Raw genomic sequence first — 21,735 nt, 5'->3', positions numbered from 1 at the left:
CAAATAATTGGGTATTGTATTGTATTTGTGTGCATTAAAATTCATTCAAGATGTATTTTTGTTCCAAAAAAATTGCACTCTGCGCAAATAAAGTGTGACAAATAATTGCAAAACTCTACATTTTATTTTCTAGGGCCTCTGCTAAAGAAAAAAAAAATGTTTGTGGATTCTAAGTAATTATGTACAAGTAAAAATCAGTATTTTTTGCTAAACAAAAAAAGTGTCAGAAAAATGCCTGGTCATCAAGTTGTTCTACTATTACAATTTTTTATTTTTTTAAATGAAACGTTACAGTCTCTTTAATGGTAATATGTAAAATGGTCAAACTAGCGGTAGCTGATTCCACATGATTTAGATATTACTGATACTGTATTAAAGAAAAAAAAAAAAAAAAAAGGTGTCACATGATTGGGTCTGGCATTTTTTAATTGGATAGTTAAGGAAGGTTTTGAACTCATAACCTTTATTACTGGGAAACTCAAAATGTTTTAGTTGTCACCAGAACAAGAGGTGAGGGGTCAACAAGTGTGTAAAAGGGTTTCTACCCCCACTTTGGAAAAGTTGCCTCTCCGTTTTTGTTACTTTGGAAGAGAAGTAAAAGGACATTCAGAACAAAAAAAAAAAAAAAAATCACTGTAGATACAATTTAATTGTGAAGACGCTGTCCTGGTATCCCTTTATATGAGCTTATTAAAGTATCAGGCTGACAAATTCCCCACGAAGGCCATTAAAAAAAAAAAAAAAAAAAAAAAGAAGAATTAGGACCAAAATAAATTGTTAGGGAGATACTAACCTCACCATAGATTCGAAAAGTCCCACTGTCTTCTTCTAATTCGATAGCTGTGATACCTGGAACCTTCCTGGCTTGCTGAATGTTATTTCCATGTGTACCTATTGCCAGTCCCATTAAATCTTCTCGGACAACAAATTCTTCGTGAAATGCTGCTGCAAGTTGCTTTGTACACTAGAAACAAAAAAAAACAAAGAAAAAAAAAAAGTTACTTAGCAACACGCAATGCATACATGAATCCCACTGGTCCCTGAGGACCCCTAATGTAAAAACTATATATATCTGGTGAGGATGGCAATATTGAACAGATCTCAACATGTATCGCCAATGATAACAAGTGATCATAGTGCATTAAATCAAAGGCTTCACTTACTTCTAAATGTTTGGTGGCTTCTTCATTTCTTGACATAAGCATCAGCTTTGTGCGAATACTGCGTAAGTGCATGTCACTTAGAATATTTACCCGCTTCACCGTTGCTTCACTTGCAGACTTTAAATAAAAACAGACTCAATGTGAGAAACACATTTGACAACATATAATAGTGTCTGCAAATGACTAAAACCAGCAACTTCATGTAACCAGTCATCAGAATTTCCTAGAGACAGCAATACTTTAAAAATGTAATGTGTCTACAATAACGCAGTTAACATTTGCTTATTTCATATGCAGCTTGCTTTGTGCCTTGCAGTGCCTATACTCGTGTTTTCCTGCTTTTCTTGCCAAAAAAAAAAAAAAAAAAGAAAAAAGGAAAAAAAAAAAAACTGCACTCCCTATGTGGCTGATCTCATATCAGAGAGGTGTCACTACACCGAAAGCTCTATAGTAGCCAATGTACAAATCTGTAGATGTATTTTAATATCAGACATGTAACTGTATACTCGCAAAATGTGAAAGCTTTCTAAAAATTCACTTTAACCACTAGCCATCCAGAGGATTTACCCCCATTCATCACCAGGCCAATTTTTGCTATTCGGCGCTGCACAATTTCAACTGATGGTGGTACGTTATAGTAATAGAATGAAATATATGGCTACATTTTAAAAAATGTATTTTTTTTTATATTTTGTGCCAGTTTTCCTTTAGTAATAATAATTACTAAATAATAAAAAAAATAAATTAAGAGCTATCCATTACCATTTACCACCAAATAAAAGCCCAATTTGTCCTGAAAAAAACAAGGTATAATTCACCTGGATACACAAGTAGTTGTGATGTACAGTTTTAACAATACATGTCAGTTTCAAAATATGCTCGGGCGTTAAGATTTGTTTTTCCTCCGTCATGAGAGTTAAAATACTATATAAAACATTGTTTCTGCCAACAGAGGACTACAATTTATGAAGAGCCTTCAAATGGCCAGCTCAGTCTAACACCATTCCCCCAGACTACCTTAGCATAAACCATAGCACTAATGCCAAGGCAATAGTCATATGATGGGCTACAAAGGGGAGGCAAATGCCCAACTTTCCAAAATATCTACATTTCTTAAGTATAACCAAGCTACATTTTTACAGAAGCTCAGATTTCATGTTAACAATATAGGTCCACTTTACGTACTGGCTGCATAAAACAATTTGGCTGCACACAAGCAATAAATGTAAGCAGATATGCATCCTTACCAAGATAATTAATTGATTAGATTCTGCATTAAAATACACACGGCATGCTCCTACAGCTTTCTTGAATTCTTTATGCACAGCCTCACTGGCACACCTGTGTAATTGAAAAAAAAAAAAAAAGTTTATGAAAATATGCAACTTTCAAGTATACTTGTAGTAAAGAATATGAACTGCCACGAAAATATTAGTGTAGGCACCCATGCTTGCTCAAAGTTCATGCATCGTCAAAGTTGAGCAGGAGCTCCTGAAACAGTCATGTATGGTATATGCCAATTCTTCACCTAGCTCCTTCCCGCACCTCACTATTGGTCAAGTGAAGCACCCCACCAAAAGTTGGACCAACAATGAAGCGCTAGAGATGTGGCCAAATGTCACCTTTCTAAACCATGTTTGTGTCTGCATACACAGAGCCCAGAGTTGGTATCTATCGGTTTGCATTAATCTTCAATAGTGGTGTATATACACATTTCCTCCACTTTAATGTACAACCCGAATTCCAAAAAAGTTGGGACACTGTAAGATCTACATAAAAACGAAAAATGCAATGATTAGCAAATCTTCTTCTTCTTCTCCTCCTAAAGCAGAAAGAAAACTCCTACAAGCTTTAACCAGTGCTCTACTGAACACTGATAGAAGTCACAAGACTGCTCTAAATGCTGATGAGAAAAGGTATTTAGCAGTTTATATTTACTAAAATAACTGAACTTCCATGTTCTGTGTACCGTGGGAGACCAGATCTAGTGAATATAAGGTCCTGGGTTTAGTAACACATTAACTGATGTAGAGGGAGATCTGTATTTTTAACAGTGGTGCTGTCACAACATAAATTTAGGACATGCCATGGCTACTCTTCCTATAATACTTTGGCTTCAATGCATGGACTTATTGGCCTGGAACAAGTATAGAGACAAGGAATTCGGACACTTATCTACAGTATGCTGGTTCTATATTTGTGATTTAAAGTACTGAAGTCTCGAACAGGCAAGTAGCATTTACAAAAGAACAGCAATGACAGCCTTTATACTTCACTTGACAAAATTCCTTTTAGAATATGTGGGATATAAGCCAAGCACTAGGATTCTGATATGTAGATGCACACTTATGCATGTTGAGAAATACCAGCACAGGCTTCTTGGCACTGAAAACCAATTTGCCCCTTCCTAAGCCACAATCTGGTTACAGTAGTCAAACAGGATTTTATATATCTCCAAAAATAGGCAACAGTCCCAAAGACCTTTTTAGACCTTTCGGGACTAGAGCCATGCTGCCATACGAGCTAGAGCAGGACTAATCAATCCTGCTAAAAACAACAGAAATGCACTATTACGCATTACTGGCAATGTTACATAGACAAACTAATTTGATTCACAAGGCATTTTTAGCATCTTCAGCCATCATGGGGACCTAATTTACAAGCATTAGTGATAGTTTTTTGGAGTGGTTTTTTGGCTGTATTTTGATGGATCACAGGAGCGCAGTTCGGCTGATGTCACATAGCCATCCAGAAGCATGAACTGGCAGCTGGTTCAGCCTCTCAGCAAGCTCCCACCCCCTGCAGAGCCCAGGACTCCAGTGAGTGCTGAAGGGACATAGCAGAGAGCCAGTATAATTTGTTTTTGGTCTAAATCCAATACTTCAAAACTCTTAAAATCTAAAAAGAAAAAGAAATTTCACTGTTCTAGCAATGATTACCAGAGAAGTAAAAACAATCTTCCAGGACTGACCCAATCGTCAAAAACTGCTCATTCGACTTGTTCATAAATGTGGAATTACTTTTTAGATTTAGCAGGTCTCCAAGTACCCAGAGGGGTGGTAAGACACAGGAGAATCAAGTGAGACAATGCGGAGGGCTTTTGTACGAAGCAGAAGTGAGCATATCAATATTGGCATGCATATTGCATGAAGCTGTAACATCATGTGTATAGAAGCCCGGGGGTGAGAATCTGCTGAGGCTTCCAACAGTGCTTCCAATTCATCTTCATTCCCCTCAATCTCTGCATCTTTAGAGAAGGCATTAGACTTTAAAATGCCAGTAGAGACTGTGGGGAGTGGAGAAGGAGCCTGGCACTTTTGAGCCCTGGACAGTGATGGCTGTATTTAAGCCATTCGTTGCACAAGAAACTGTGGCATAGTTGCAGAAAGGTCTGCCTTAGGTAGGCTACTTGTTGCATGCGTGCAATTGAGCCATAAATGGAAGCAGACATCGTTGTTATATTTGGAAGCAGTTGGGACTGTTTTTCAGGCCTTTGGCAGATCAAATGTTTGCCTGAAACTTTACTGAGGTTCCCTTGCTCCTGGTTTACACCTTTGCGGTCAGTAAGGGTATTCCCTACTGGGGTACTCACAGAGTAGCATGCGGAAATGGGGCAAGTGCATCTGTGGAGTATACATTATCCCAATATTAAACCTCCTGTAGGGAGGAGAAAGCACCAGAGTCCCTTATAAAAGACACTAGGCAGAAGTGGCAGTAAACGGTGTGACCTGTGGTGTCGTGCAACTCCTGGTCATCCACCTGAGACTAAGCTCTGAATGGTGGGATTTTAGTTCGATTTGAAACTGTAGAAATGAATAAGTTTCAAACACATTCACAATTTCCTGATTTAGTTTTAATGTATAAACAAATGCTATTAAAGATACACAAAAGTGTAAAGCAAGTAGCAGAGATATTAATTCTCATACTTGCTATGGGGCTGCATCAATGGTCAAATAGGGTGACCCTGTTTTAACTGTCCACATCACCACTCCCTGTATGGTCCAGGCTTCACTTGTTACAGTGGGCATACCTCTGAAGGGGTCTTCAGGGTCTGGGTTCCATAGGAATGAACTGTGGCCCTGGACTGGTATAGCATGCTGTGGTCTAACTATATGCGTTGCATCAAGTGCCGAGGTCTGAACCCAAGCAGGATCTAGTGCACGAAGCAACATTACAGGTCATCTCTACAGCGTGCTCCAGGAACTCCCAAGGTTTTAACAATCCAGATGCATCCAAAGTAAAAGTTAAGAATAATTTCTCTATAGAGGTAGAAGAGGTCCATCATCTTAGTACACTTGCAAAAAACCAAGGACTCACTGTGTGGGGTAGGGTTGTAGGGTAGGGTAGGGGGGATGCCCAGGGGGTGTGTGCTCAAAAACTTTAAAGGATATGTAAACCTTTTGAAACAGTTTACACCCCGTGACAGCGGGCAGAGGTTCCTGCATTTCGAAAACAGCGCAGTTGTGCAGGGCTCCACCCACATAGCCGCATTATTCATTTACAGGAATCTGTGAAAGAGAACTACATATCCTGTCTGCCACTGTGGCAGATGGCTTGTGGTTCTCAATGAACTGCCAGGAAGCGAATTAGCACAGTCGTAGTTCATTCAGAAACCCTGCAGCTTTCAAACTGACAGCCTATACAGGAGGTATAGGCTAAAAGCTGTAAGGCTTGTCTGCAGGAGCTTGATACTGCACCTGTGACCCACCGATTGCAGGTGCAATGCTTTGCAAGCCCATGCAGGAAAAAATAAATGCAAATATTTTTCTGCAAGGTGATTTTAGCCTTTAAACCTTCCAACCACCTGAAGGCTATAACCTGGGGTTTAAGAATACCAAAGCCTGTGTCCTGTACTGTATGATTAAAATATTAGGATTTATAATTGGCTTAATCTTCTTTACAAGACCCATATGCCAGTTCAAACTCTTCTTCACTTAGATGCAAGTTTCAGGGGACTACTGCTCTCTGCCCAAATGCAGGAATCTTTCAGCCACAGAGCCACAGTCGGTTACGCCCCCACCCACTGAGTGACAGAGCTTGGCAATCAGGAAAGCTTACCCTCCTTATTGATTACAGAACTACAGCTACCCTGCAGCAGAGGTATGTCAAAACACAGCTGAGAGACTGTTGTTCTATCAAGCTCATCAGTGATTTAGCCAACAGCTCTATTCAAATGTGGCAGTTTAGGTATATTTCATAAATAAAATTTCTCTAGAATGGAAATGCGACACTGGTATATGTGACAAATTTTCAAGGAATACAGTTTATGCTACATTTAAAAGCAGGACTTGACTTATAATAAAAAATAATGTTCTTTAACCTCTTCACACTGGCCGAACGCAAATGTGCGGCCTCCCGGCGTCTGGGTCTAGACGCCAAGCGGCCACAAATTTGTGTTCTATTGAATAAAAAAAAAAAAAAAAAAAACGTGCTGAGAGCACACGTCCGGTACTCACGGAAAGGTCCCGATCTCCTCTTTTAATCAGGACCTTTCCTGATCATGTGACCGCATGTCACGGTGGTCACATGACCTTAAATCCCACCCCGCCTCCTGAAACCCTTAATGGGCCGGGAGGCGCCGGCGCCAAGGGGTTAACATACAATGCACATTAATAATTATGCTACCAAAAATAGTGTGTGCTGTAAATTGCCTCCAGCATTGTTCCTGTTTCTTCTTGCTGGAGGCTGCCATTTTGTTGAAGCCCTAAGCAGCAGTTACAGCAGAACTAAACCCTCCTATCCTTTTCAGCCAAGGAAGCTGCCATCTGTCTGATCTGCAACTGCAATGATGCTGAACATGTGATCATTTAGAACATCAGTCATTTGATGGTTCAACAGTTTGGTTGAGAACAAAAGCAAATGTGACAGTTAGCATTCCTGACATGCCGGGAATATAAGGACTCATTCACACAATGGTGCAGAGACGTCAGTTTTTCTGTACATGTTCTGCAAGGGCACAACAAAATCAGTCATCAATTGTGCCCTGTTCACTCCGCAACACTAGCATCACGTGCAGATTTTTTTTCTGTGCAGGAATCTGCAAAGTGTATAAAATTAATTGAAGCGTGCATGAAAGAGGATGTCTCTGCAAGTGTATACATGTCAGTTTCCATCAGTTTTTCTGTATGCATGGTGTGAGTGAGGTCTGTTTTTTTTTTAAACGGACTAGTTCCACTTTAATCTGTAGATTGACAGCAGATCGGCCTCTAAAATTGGGCATAATGCCTAAAAATGGAGAGCAACTGAGCATGTGCAGAGACAGTGTATTACTAGATTTTAACTAGTACAGGCACTTATTTTTAATGTTTTACATAGCTATACCTGCAAAAGGGGCCAGCCTAAAGTGATCTAGCAAGACTTAAATTTTCTGACTAAAGTTCCACTTTTATAAACAGAATACATACGTATATAAATGGATCGCGGAAAGGTGATGACTGAGGCAACTTACGCTTCTCTCAGGTCTTCTGGAACGTCCACCATGCATTTAAAGAAAGAATTCTTTGTGACAGGCTTGTTCTGGTTCACAGGTCGAAGCCGCTCAAATGTGACAATTTCATTGTAGGTAGCATCACAAGCAGCATATTCAATAACATAAAACTGAAAATATATAACAAAATAAAGCGATCAAAACAATTATACATTCACCACTCAATCTCACACTACAAATTTTATTACAGTGGAACATCTCCTGATTTCTATAGACACAGTTGAGAACTGTCCAAGATACTTTGTTTCATTTGCACAAACCGTAAAAGCATTCCTAAAGTTTTTTGTATTAATTAAATATTATTATAATGTTATACTTACCTGTTCAGCGCAATGGTATTGCACAGTGCAGCCCGAACCATGGGTTCCCCACTGGCATTCTCTACTCATAACATTTTGTATCTAACCACATGGCAAGCCGCTTGCTATGAGGGCAGACATGCAGGCTCAATCCCAAGCTGGGCTGTGTGCGTCCACTGACACACAGTGCCACTCAGCCCTGCCCATGGCTCTCTACTTACAGCATTTGACTGTCAAAAGGAACCTACGGCTCCTGCTGCTGCATCAGTCCCTGAGTAGAGGGAGAGAAGAGAGGCAGCCATTTACAGTACTGGATTGATTGAGGGCTCAGATAAGTATTTGAGGGGAGTGCATTAAGATGAAAAATATTACCTTTAAAACCAACCAGTCTATGCATGAAGGTAAAAAACCTGAGTGCAGCTCCCCATCCCCAGCCCCCACTTATACTCACCCAAGCATGATCCAGTGATGTGCACAAGAGCCAAGACTCTCTCACATTTCATTGGTTTAGAGACAACAGAAGCTATTGGCCCTTGCTGCCGTCAATCACAGCTAGTTAGGAGGGAGCAGGGGCGGGCTAAGCCACGCTCTGTGTATCTTGGAAGACACACAAAGGTGGCTCGGGAGCAAACTCCCATGACTGACCACAAGGGGACACTCGGGGGGACCCCAGAAAAGGAGGATCAGGGCTATTTTATGCAGAACTGTTGCACAGAGCAGGTAAGTATGACGTGTTATAATAATTAAAAAAAAAAAAAGCTTTACAAATCACACTAGAATTTTCACACAAGGTTTTGGGGTCTACCCCTTTCTTCGAAAAGTCCAAGCAGTGTTGATGCACACGGTAAAAGAAATCTGCAAAACAGTCCCTGGTGGAAGGATACACAGAAGGTAACACAAGCAAGAAGGGGGGTGCGGGATGGGAGTATGCTGGAGATTCACAAAGGGAAGGGTCATAAAATCGTTAGGTAGTGATTTAGAGGTCCACATTCAGTCCATTATCTCATATGTCAAATGGAATTTGCAACCAAAACATTCATGCTTTCAAAGAATGGTCTAGCTGTGAAAAGTGCGCCGTAACCATCTTCTTTGTGTTGTTATATGGGGTTTCATTCTTTTTTGTAATTTCTATCCTGTTTTACCAGTATAAACATGGCGCTGAATGAGGTACACCACATTACTGGAGGCAGCTACATAATACTGAAGGTTCCTTTTGTGTGTGCCACTTTTTAATGTATGTGGTTTCATAGTTTTCAGGCTTTATCATTGCATTGTTATTTTCTCTTGAGTCTCTGTAATCAAAGTATCATTTACCGATTATTATATTATGTATGAGATTGGGTGGTTGCCATAAGATCAGCATTGGGGGTTTGTAGGAAGATTTCTTTCAGTGTTTCATCCTCTTATGAGGATTTGCACCTTTTTGATTAGGTTTCTAATCCCTTCTAACACTAGACTGTGGTCACTAAAACTATAAGGTCAGTTGTTTTTCTCTTTAGATCGTAAAAGATAGATACTCTTTGTGGATTTTCAAGGCAGCATTTAGGATCATACTAATAGTTTTGTTGCTGTAACCGGTTTTAAAAGCATTCTGCTAAAATGCTCACATATTGTTTTTAACTTTCTGGGTCAGAACCTACAAAGTATCTAGTGGCCTGAACGTGTATGATGGCCTGTTTGGTTTTTCAGGGGGAGAAGCTGAAACTGTGACAACAGTTGGAGCAGTCAATGGGTTTCCAGTATATTGAGGTGTGCAGTTTTGTCATCGCCAGGAGATGCTCTGGTGTTTAGAAGTTCAGACATACTTGAATAGTCCATTTTGATTCTGACCGAAATGTGAAACATTAACAGGTGGCTTTTCTCCCCCCCCCCTCATTTTCTTCCCTTTCTGGCCATATGATGAAAACATCTTCAATATAGCAATATTTGGTGTGTGCTCGTAAGGAGTTTGTTCACCAGGTGTGCCATAAATAAATCTGCATAATGTGATGCTATTTTTCAGCCCACAGCAATAATCATACACTTGGGGTACATGCACACACTTAATGCTGACAACTGCCTTGGACATTTTTCTTCTAGCAGTAAAAAACGCTTGATGCCGGTAAACGTGTGTACCGCATAAACATGTGTTTACCCACGTCAAGAGCTTGGCCATTTATTCATTTCATTGGCCAGAATAATTTATGTTGAAATGAACATTAAAAAATTGCCCAAACATTAAAAACGCACCCAGCGTTAACACACATTTACACGTATTTTTGCTGCGTTTGGTGTTTTTCTGTCAAAACGCTGCTCTCCTGAAGAGGATTCTTTTGTGTTCAGGAGAGAAGCATTTTACTGCCCCTAAACTCTGGTAAAAGCTTATGTGGGCATGGACACACAGGCTTTTACTGAGTTAAGTTCCGGGGCTTTGGCAAAAAAAGCCAAAAGCTCCTAAACATGAGTATAGGAGCTGCAGTTTGCATGAGGCCTTAGAGAAGTTGTAAAGGCTCAAGGTTTTTTACCTTCATGCACTCTATGCATGAAGGTAAAACAATAAAAAACCCTTCTGTGTGCAGCAGCTCCCCCAGTACTTACCTGACCTGCAATCCAGCGATGTGCACGAGAACCTCAGCTGTCCCGGGTCTCTGCCTCCTCACTGGCAGAGACAGCAGTGGAAGCCATTGGCTCCCGCTGCTGTCCAACACAGCCAGTGAGCCAATGAGGAGACAGAGGGGTCGGGGCCAAGCAGCTGCTCCGTTTGTGAATAAACAGCAGGCTCAGGAGCGTGCCTGCTCGGGTGCCCCCATAGCAAGCTGCTCACTATGGGGGCACCCGACAGGAAGGAGAAGCCAGGAGCTCCAGCTGCGGAACAGAGAAGAAAAGGATCCAGGCTGCTCTGTGCAAAACCACTGCAAAGAGCCGGCAAGTATGACATGCTTGTTATTTTTAACAAAAGAAACAAAGGCAAAAACACTGAACCTTTAAGTATTGCTTTAAAGCAGGCCTTCAGCCTCTCCTATAACTTGCTATTATTTTTTTCCTCAGAATGCATGCGAGTTGGTAGTGATGAGACCTTTTAGTGGAGTCAAATCATGGGTTGGGTATTTTGATGATAATAATCATCCATTATCATTCTCCAAACAACCGAAACCTTCCAAGAACTATAACATTTGCAGTCAAACCAGTAGGATGTGAAGGTCAATGGATAATTAAACGGAATGATCATTCAGAAACAGTAATAAAATGAATAACCTACCTCCCCTTTCATCATTCGAACTTTAGCAAGCCACCATCCACAAGGTTCTTGGTCATTGGCTCTGGAGTAAACCTATAAAAAGACAAGAGTATGTGTAGATAATTCTTCATTCATAATAAACAAACCCATAACATTAGAATAACTACTAACATTTTACATGTATCTGTTACATTAAAGTGTAACTAAAGGCAAAACCGTATTCATTTTGGATAATGTAAAAAGGAGGGTTATAACCCCCTATAGTTTTTCTTTTTTGACATCTGCATCCCACTGGGGAGATTTCACTTTTGGTTATATAGCCAAAACAGGAAGTGAGAGGTAATGCCTCCAAACTGAGGGAATCCTGGGGTGTCACCAGAACTATTGTCTCCATTCCCTCTATTACTATTCTGGGGACAACCTGAAATTTGGGATTTTCCTCTACTTTTGATAATGGTAAATTGGACAAAACAGGTTTAGCCATGAGGAAGTGACTAAACGTACTGGGCGGAGCTTTTGACGTCACTACGTAAACCCGGAAGTGGTCAGAGGTTTTTACAGAGGTCATGCCGATCTCCAGGCTTTAAGGGACCAATGCACTAATAATTTTAAAGCGAACATACTATTGTTTATCAGGAACACATCGCACTCTTTGTAAGTGTAATTTTTTTAATCATTTGAATAAAGCAGAATTTTAAAGAGGTACAGCATGATTGTTTGTTAAATTTTTGCACTTTGGAGCTTGTTGAGTTGTTTGGTTGAGGGCTTGCTGGTTCTTACTGCTGTGCCTAATGATATGGAGAGAAGGGGTGGCTTGATGATAAATCTAGAGATATCTGCAAAATGGGGAGTGGTCTGAACATGACGCCATGAAGAGCAGGAGCTCCAGACGCCTGCATGAGTGGTCCCTGATCTGCTGAGATTGGCTCTGAAAGTACCTGGGTCGATGTGGATGGTCGCGGGACTCCTTTGTGTGTCCTGTGAGGTAGCTGGTGGCATTATGGGCCCCGCCGGTGTGGAGTCCCAGTGTGGGCGGATGGTCGGCGGTGGCCAGTGAAGTGCACCAGGGAGGCGGCGGCATCAGAGGTGATGGGGATGGTGGGAGAGCCCATGTGACTAGGACAGAGAACAGAAGTCTCGAAGCTCGAAAGTCCGGGGGCCGGGGAGCGGGGTTGCTCCGAGGATGAAGAAGAGGCAGGACATCTGAGGCGAACCCCCCGTCCGCAGGCAGCCCTGAGATACCCCTGGACATTTGAGGCTAAGAGACTCCCTCGACAATACTACAGAGAGTCGGTTCGGAGGCCAAGGCTCGGATCCTAAAGTGTAAACTGGGACTGAACGGTCCTAATCTGCTGGAAGGAGGTGGTGAGCTGCCCTGGGTAACGGCAGGACATTCGAATCTCTGTTATGCACAATATCTGTGTTAGTCGTATTAAGCATATCTGAACTGCGGGGGGTAACAGAGGACTGTATGGCTGGGGTACTAAGTGGTTGGCGGAACAGCTCAATTCACTCCCGCTCCTAAATTAGTACAGAGGGGACTGTAAAGACCAACAGAAGGAAAAGATAGAGACATTTAGTGGGGAACATAACATAGCGTTTTTGTATTACTAGACGACCCAGTGATAAAGCCTAAAGAGATGAGTAAAGCGGTTAAGGGGGGAGGAGCAAAAAAAACCCAATCAAATGCAAATACTAGCACAATAAGGAAATATCTACCACTGCAGGAGAAAAGCCCCGAAAACTCAACCCCCGCAAGGAGTAGCGGCAGAGTCCCCCAGGGATGTGATTGTTCTTTTCCACTATTATGAAGATAGAGAAAGAATATGTAAAAAAAAAAAAAAAAAAACTGTGCAAGACCACTGAAGTAAAATATGAAGAAATAAAATTGCTAATTTTTGCCGACATTTCATTTGAGACATTAGCCAGGAGAAGAGCCCTGAAACCGCTGTTGGAACAGATGAGGGAGAAGAAAGTTCGATATAACCAGGGTTTTCCAGCTTGTCTGATTGGGTGGAAAGATGGGAAATCTGCAAGACTGAGATCCCCAGAAGAACTAAGTGACTTTTGTGAAAAATTAGATTTACAGGAAATGGATATTGAGGATTGGACAAAGGGGTTTTAAGAGGGGACGGGGCTTGGAAGAGAAAAATGGCAGAGGGTTTCTAAAAGGAGGAGAATATGAAGTGGTGGGGGATTAGCTACACCTGTATCCCCCCCTTGCTTTTTTTTTTGGTGCCCCTCTATTTTTTTCCTCTCTTTCCTTCCTTTCTCTTTTTCCCCACTGGTAGCATGATTCCCTAATTGGATAAAGGGTTAGATAAGCAGCAGGACCTATGAGGAAGATTAGTAGGAAATGGTGGGAATGTTTGGAGATTAAACTTGCTCCTAAATTCTAGATCCCCTATGCCATGGGAGAGGGGGCAGAGTAGGTGTGTGTATCCAGAGTCACACCCCAATTTAGGAATCGATAGTGTGAAGGACCCACGTCAGATTCCGTCTTTGAATGTGCAGAGAGGAGGTGGTAAAAACTAAGGATGTTGAAAAAAAATGTTACATCATATCAGCTAATAGATACATGGAGGGTGAAACATCTCAGAGAAAAAGGTTAATATACCTTCTTTGCTCTAACGCATAGATCATATTCACGACTATATAATGATCGAGCATAGACAATTGGACTCATTGGTTAAATCTAATATAGAGGTTAGGTCTATCTCGGATCATGCTCCTGTCACAGTGAGACTAAAGTAGAAGGAGAAGGGAATAAGAGGGCTACATGGAGATTAAATGAGACACTTATACAAGATCCTGAAATAGAGAAAAGGTTAAAAAGGAGGAAATTGAGCAATTTTTCCTGTAAAATGAAACCGAAGAAGTTTTGGTGGCTACTGTTTGGGAGGCACATAAGGTCTATGTTAGGGGAATTCTGATAGCACCGGCGACCAAAAAAAAAAAAAAAAAAAGACAGGATACAGAGATCATACTTAAAAGAGAAGCGCTAAAAGATCTATTGGGACAAGAATCAAGGAAGATATTCAATAGGGTGTCGAAGGAAAGATATCGGTGGGGGAATAAACCAGAAAAATACCTGATGAAAAGACTGAAGGAAAAGAAATCGAACTATATTGAGAAAATAAAGATGAAAAAAAGAGAACTGGTGTATTCCACCACTGATATTGCCAAAATGTTCAAAAATACTATAATAGATTGTATGATGTGAATTCTAAGAATCAGAAATTTAGAAAGGAAGAAAAAAGGAAAAAAGGCAGGAATATCTGAAGGCAGATTTTCCAAAAATATCAGAAGAAAAGTTAGTGTCTCTAGAACAAGCGATCTCCCAAGACAAAATCAATACCGCCCTGAAAAATGCAGTAGGAGGAAAGAGCCCAAGATCCAATGGGTATACGGTGGGATTTTATAAGAAATGTAGAGAATTATTGGTCCTTAAACTCAATACATATATAAATGCATTAGGAGCGGGAATGAGAATAAGAGAAGAATTGCTGCAGGCGCATATAACAATTATTCTAAAAGAAGGGAAGGATAGTTCACAATGCGCCAGTTATAGACCCATATTTTTATTAAATACAGACACAAAATGGTTTGCGAAAGTGTTAGCTACTAGGTTAAAAGAACTGATGCCGGAATGGATACATGTAGATCAAGAGGGGTTTGTCCCAGGTAGGGAAGGGAGGGATAATAGTCTAAGAACACTACTCCTGCTACAAAAGGCAAAAGAAAGAAAAGTTACCGACAATTATATTGTCGATTGATGCTGAAAAAGCTTTTGATAGGGTAGACTGGGGGTTTATGATAAATACTTTAGAGGTCTTAGGGAAAGGGACCAGGATGTTAAAGGGATAAAGGAGCATTATAACGGTCCGTCAGCAGCGGTTAAGGTAAATGGGTCCCTCTCAGGGTTTTTCAAAATGTAGAATGGTACTAGACAGGGATGTCCATTATTTGTTATATCCCTGGAACCTCTGCTGGCAACGTTAAGAAGGAGCATAGATATTAGAGGAATTAAGATAGGGGAGGTAGATCATAAAGTAGCAGCATATGCACATGACATGCTATTTTATATCGGGAACCCTGGAATAACATTACGTATGTATACACACACATACTATATATATATATATATATATATATATATATATATATATATATATATATATATACATACATACATACATACATACATACACACACACATACATACAGTAAAACACTCCCTACGCAGTTAACCCTTTGATCGCCCCTCACATTAACCGCTTTCTGCCCAGTGTCATTAGTACAGTGTTAGTGCCGTTTTTAGCACTGATCACTGTATTGGAGTCACTGGGGATGTCAGTGACACAAAGTTAGTTCCCACCAGCGTCAGACTGCCCGCCGCAGTCCCGCTGAAAGGTCGCTGATTGACGCCATTACTAGCAGGAAAAAAAATCCCAGTGTATATATACACCGCCATTTGTAAACGCTATAACTTTCACGTAAACCAATTAATTTACACGTATTGGGATTTTTTATTTATCAAAAATGTAGCAGAATACATTTTGGCAGAAATTTGACAAAATTGTATTTTTTACAGGACATGTTTAATAGCAAAAAGTCAAAAATATAGTTTTTGTTCTCAAAATTGTCAGTCTTTTTTTTTTTTGTATAGCGCAAAAAAAAAAAAAAAAAAACGCACAGGCAATTAAATAGAAAAGAAAGCTCAGTTCATGGGGGAAAAAAACAAACAAAAAAAAGGATGTAAATTTATTTGGGTGCAGCATTACATGACCGAGCAATTGTCACTTAAAGTAACGCAGCGCCGTATCATAAAAAATGGCCTGGTCAGGAAGGGGTGTAAATCCTCTGGAGGGGAAGTGGTTAAACCACTATTTCCCAATCATTGCTTGGTTCTTCACTGTCATTGCAGCCTTTGCCATAACTGAGAGCCACCTGTACTATTTCCCATACCCATATTTCCTTCAGTACTTGTATCCAGTTGGGGCAATATGTTCACAAAATGTCTATAGGAATATGTACAAATCCATACAGACTATTTACAATGCTCCCTGCAGTATGTTTGTCACAGTCAGGGGTCAGGCTCAGAGGTCAGTAGCTATAGTAGTAGAGAGGCTCCCAATGACCAGCAGGACAGGTATACAAGCAGGTCACCCTGGTGGGTTCACCCGAGGTGAAAGTCTAAGTACTAACCAGTATTCACCAGAACTCCTGATGGTGGAGATGGGTTTTGCTGCATGTTAGTACCAGGTTGTAGTTTTCAGGATTGCCCCACGAGGAGATGAGCAAGCCAAGGTCCAGTAGCAGATATAGCAGGTAAGGACCAAGCAGAAGCATAGTCAGTAAACAACACCAAGGTCAGTAGCAAGAGTGAGCCAAGTATGCATACAAAACATCCTTTAAACGAGGATGTACAGGAAGCATTAAAGATGCTGTGGTGGATGTCAGAACCAAAATCCTGTAGAGGACTTGGGATGTGGAAACTTTAAATTAGAATGGACAGCTTCAATGATATATTTAAAAAAAAAAAAAAAAAAAAACACCACTACAAAAAAGGCCTTTTGAGTCGGAGATAAAATTTGACCTTGGGGTTCTTCAGGGGTAGATCCCTTGGGAGAGAAGCCCTCAGCATCCCCTTCCAATAGAACATTCTCGTCTTCCTTTACCTTGTGCTCCACTGGTTCCTCTTCTGTTAGAGGAGAGGGGGATATGCTTTTGTTTGTGACCCAGGGGAGGGTACTAACAGGGACTACCCCAGAGCACTCACCAGTCCATGCCGCAGGACCCCCTAGCAAGTCCAAATTTCACACATTATGGTGTCAGAGACTGCACAGACTTAACCATCATATAGGACACCAACAAAAAAACTGAAGCTTTGACTGATGGAAAGGGGGTTGGGCCTGGGTGATTTCCCTGTTTTTTGCCAGAGTTCGACTGAAGGTGGCAGCATAACCCTATCATAATGGAGATCAAGATACTATGTGTGCCGAGATGTACAAGAAAAAAAGCTAGTATTTTCATAGGTTTCTGCACTCCCCTGCTTGCCCCCACATAACAGCAAGCGAGTCTGGCGACAGGGAACTCAACTACTGAGCACACTCTATGGCAGTGTTTCTAAACCTTCTTTCAGTCAAGGCACCCTTTAAGATAATGCACAGGGAGAACTAATCCAGGCAGCAGGTACATACATTTCAGCTTCCTTTCCAAAAGGTGGAAAACCCCTTTTAAAAGAAGAAAGCTTTATTAATCAAGACCAAAAAATGCTGATATTTTTTAAACTTACCTCAACTTCATCCCCTTCAGTAATTTCTTTCTTGATATCTGGTAGGGGTGGCATTCTAACTTCATGGAATGGAACCTGACGTTCTGGCTGCCAGCTAAAGATTGCAGAGCAATTCTGTGTTAGCAAAAACACTCAGCAGAAGCATGTGCAGCATGTAAAAATAAAAGCATACATACTTGTTCTCAAAAACAACCGTGAGCGAATCTTCATGTACATCTTTAATAAATCCCTGTAAACAGAAGAAATCAAATTTACTTGTGAACAGTATGAAGACATTAGGCACAGTTTAACCCCCCCTACTTACAGCTTCAAACAAACAAAAGGATGGCGATGCATTGCTGTCAAGAGACCTTCCTCACTGGGTAAACTATATACAGTCAGGTCCAAAAATATTGGGACATCGACACAATTCTAACATTTTTGGCTCTATACATCACCACAATGGATTTGTAATGAAACGAACAAGATGTGCTTTAACTGCAGACTGTCAGCTTTAATTTGAAGGTATTTACATCCAAATCAGGTGAACGGTGTAGGAATTACAACAGTTTTACATATGTGCCTCCCACTTGTTAAGGGACCAAAAGTAATGGGACAATTGGCTTCTCAGCTGTTCCATGGCCAGGTGTGTGTTATTCCCTCATTATCCCAATAACAATGAGCAGATAAAAGGTCCAGAGTTCATTTCAAGCATGCTATTTGCGTTTGGAATCTGTTGCTGTCAACTCTCAAGATGAGATCCAAAGAGCTGTCACTATCAGTTAAGCAAGCCATCATTAGGCTGAAAAAACAAAACAAACCCATCAGAGAGATAGCAAAAGACAAAACTGAAGGGAAAATGCCCCAAGAACAAGCAGGAACTGAAGACAGTTGCAGTAGAGGCCTGGCAGAGCATCACCAGGGATGAAACCCAGCGTCTGGTGATGTCTATGCGTTCCAGACTTCAGGCTGTAATTGACTGCAAAGGATTTGCAACCAAGTATTAAAAAGTGAAAGTTTGATTTATGATTATTATTCTGTCCCATTACTTTTGGTCCCTTAACAAGTGGGAGGCACATATGCAAACTGTTGTAATTCCTACACCGTTCACCTGATTTGGATGTAAATACCCTCAAATTAAAGCTGACAGGCTTTAGTTAAAGCACATCTTGTTCGTTTCATTTCAAATCCATTGTGGTGGTGTATAGAGCCAAAAATGTTAGAATTGTGTCGATGTCCCAATATTTATGGACCTGACTGTATATATATATATATATATATATATATATATATATATATATATATATATATATATATATATATATATACACACACCGTATTTTCCGGCGTATAAGACGACTGGGCGTACAAGACGACCCCCTACTTTTCCTGTTAAAATATAGGGTTTGAGCTATACTCGCCGTATAAGACTACCCCTCTTCCAACGCACACCAAATAAAAATGAAAAAACATAAGATTTGATTTCAATATGGTATGCTATTTCAGTATGGTATTCCAATGATGGGGCACGATTCCTCCCACTGACACCAATGATGGGGCACGATTCCTCCCACTGATACCAATGATGAGGCACTACTCCTCCCACTGACACCAATGATGGGGCACTATTTCATCCACTGACACCAATGATGGGGCACTATTCCTCCCACTGACTGATGATGGGGCACTATTCCTCCCACTGACACCAATGATGGTGCCCCATCATTAGTGTCAGTGTATGAGGAATAGTGTCCCATCATTGGTGTCAGTGGGAAGAGTCGTGCCCCATCATTGGTGTCAGTGGGAGGAATAGTGCCCCATTAGTGTCAGTGGGAGGAATAGTGCCCCATTAGTGTCAGTGGGAGGAATAGTGCCCCATTAGTGTCAGTGGGAGGAATAGTGATCCATCATTGGTATCAGTGAGAGGAATAGCACCCCATCATTGTTGTCAGTGGGAGGAATAGCATCCCATCATTGGTGTCAGTGGGAGGAATAGCGCCCCATCATTGGTGTCAGTGGGAGGAATAGCGCCCCATCATTGGTGTCAGTGGGAGGAATAGCGCCCCATCATTGGTGTCAGTGGGAGGAATAGCGCCCCATCATTGGTGTCAGTGGGAGGAATAGCGCCCCATCATTGGTGTCAGTGGGAGGAATAGCGCCCCATCATTGGTGTCAGTGGGAGGAATAGCGCCCCATCATTGGTGTCAGTGGGAGGAATAGCGCCCCATCATTGGTGTCAGTGGGAGGAATAGCGCCCCATCATTGGTGTCAGTGGGAGGAATAGCGCCCCATCATTGGTGTCAGTGGGAGGAATAGCGCCCCATCATTGGTGTCAGTGGGAGGAATAGCGCCCCATCATTGGTGTCAGTGGGAGGAATAGCGCCCCATCATTGGTATCAGTGGAAGGAATAGTGCCCCATCATTGGTATCAGTGAGAGGAATAGTGCCCCATCATTGGTAACAGTGGCAGGAATAGTGCCCCATCATTGGTAACAGTGGCAGGAATAGTGCCCCATCATTGGTTTCAGTGGGAGGAATAGTGCCCCATCATTGGTATCAGTGGGAGGAATAGTGCCCCATCATTGGTATCAGTGGAAGGAATAGTGCCCCATCATTGGTATCAGTGGAAGGAATAGTGCCCCATCATTGGTATCAGTGAGAGGAATAGTGCCCCATCATTGGTATCAGTGGAAGGAATAGTGCCCCATCATTGGTATCAGTGAGAGGAATAGTGCCCCATCATTGGTAACAGTGGCAGGAATAGTGCCCCATCATTGGTTTCAGTGGGAGGAATAGTGCCCCATCATTGGTATCAGTGGGAGGAATAGTGCCCCATCATTGGTATCAGTGGGAGGAATAGTGCCCCATCATTGGTATCAGTGGGAGGAATAGTGCCCCATCATTGGTATCAGTGGAAGGAATAGTGCCCCAGCATTGGTATCAGTGGGGAGAATAGTGCCCCATTATTGGTGTCAGTGGGAGGAATAGTGCTCCATCATTGGTATCAGTGGGCAGGAGAAATAGTGCCCCATCGTTGGTGTCAGTGGGGGAGAGCAGCGGCTGCTCCTTCTTTCAGATTTTCGCGGGGCCGCTCGGCTCCGCCTCCTGGCCGGTGATTGGTCGCCTGTGTGCCTTTCCAGTGCTGGCACCCAATCACCGGTGAGGAGGCGGAGCAGAGCGGCCGCGCGACCATCGAGCGGCCGAACTGAAAGAAGTAGCAGCTGCGCTTCCTGGACCGGATCGTCGTGGGACCGGGACCGGAGCCAGGTAAGGTACAGCAGCCCCTCTGCCCACCCCTGTACTTACTGTCCGTGGAAGGAGGAGGGGGGGGCGGCGCTGCCCCTCGAAAAAGTGCCGCCCTGACACCGGCTCGCTGTATACCGGCGTATAAGACGACCCCCGACTTTTCAGAAGTTTTTCTTGTGTTGAAAAGTCGTCTTATACGCCGGAAAATACGGTATATATATATATATATATATATATATATATATATATATATATATATATATATATATATATATACACATATATATATATATATATATATATATATATATATATATATATATATACACATACATATACACATACATACACACACACACACACACACACACACATACACACACCCACCAAAAGTTTTTAGAAAGGTGTGAAGAAATGCTGCAATGTAAAAATGCTTTCAGTATATATTTTTAATTGTTTATTTTTATCAAATTTACAATAAGCAAAACTGAGTGAACAGAAGAAAAAACTAAATTAAATCAATACTTGGTGTGACTACCCTTTGGCTTCACACCAGCATAATTTCTTCTAGGCCCCCTACAGAGCTCTCAACACCATCGAGTCTGTCAGGGATTACATTAGGAGACAAAAGGATATGAAATAGCCTACATCCACAGAGGATCTGTGCCAAGTTCTCCAAAATATTATATATATTAGACACAATTTGTATTTTGTCATGGGGGTATGGACTGGGCAGTGATTAGCCCCCAACACTATAAAGCGGTTTGGCAGCAGTTTACTACAGTAGTGATCTACGGATGTGAAAATACACTGTGTGCACAATTAGGCGAGTTGTATTTTTGAGGATTAATTTCACTGAAGTACAGCGCTGTCAATCCAAATGTTAATTAACCTCAAACCTGAATATTTAAGAAAGTAAAAAAGGGAAGTGTTGGCTTTCTTAGGAGAATTTCTATGTATGCACAATTATTGGGCAACTATTAGTGTGCTGAATTATTATGCAACTAAATGAAAAACAAAAATTCTCATCTCACGTGTTTATTTTC

The 21,735-nt window shown here is 41.4% G+C and overlaps 1 protein-coding gene across 2 annotated transcripts in view; it reads right to left on the bottom strand.

Moving 5' to 3' along the window:
* The window catches only part of FXR1 (FMR1 autosomal homolog 1), a 76,250-nt gene that overhangs the window by 15,055 nt on the left and 39,460 nt on the right, over positions 1 to 21,735 (bottom strand). For both annotated transcript variants that reach the window (XM_089675559.1, XM_089675560.1), the window contains exons 2-8: positions 17,641 to 17,693; positions 17,465 to 17,558; positions 11,188 to 11,259; positions 7,612 to 7,760; positions 2,411 to 2,504; positions 1,164 to 1,280; positions 794 to 964 (exon numbers count right to left, since the gene is read on the bottom strand). In XM_089675559.1, coding sequence (XP_089531685.1) covers positions 794 to 964; positions 1,164 to 1,280; positions 2,411 to 2,504; positions 7,612 to 7,760; positions 11,188 to 11,259; positions 17,465 to 17,558; positions 17,641 to 17,693 — 750 coding nt within the window. The remainder of the gene's footprint in view (positions 1 to 793; positions 965 to 1,163; positions 1,281 to 2,410; positions 2,505 to 7,611; positions 7,761 to 11,187; positions 11,260 to 17,464; positions 17,559 to 17,640; positions 17,694 to 21,735) is intronic.

This window comes from Staurois parvus, unplaced genomic scaffold, assembly GCF_062004578.1.
Source record: "Staurois parvus isolate SC_StPar_1 unplaced genomic scaffold, SC_StPar_1.0 ptg000155l, whole genome shotgun sequence".
NCBI classification, from domain to species: domain Eukaryota; kingdom Metazoa; phylum Chordata; class Amphibia; order Anura; family Ranidae; genus Staurois; species Staurois parvus.
This window is presented reverse-complemented; position numbering and strand designations above follow the sequence as displayed.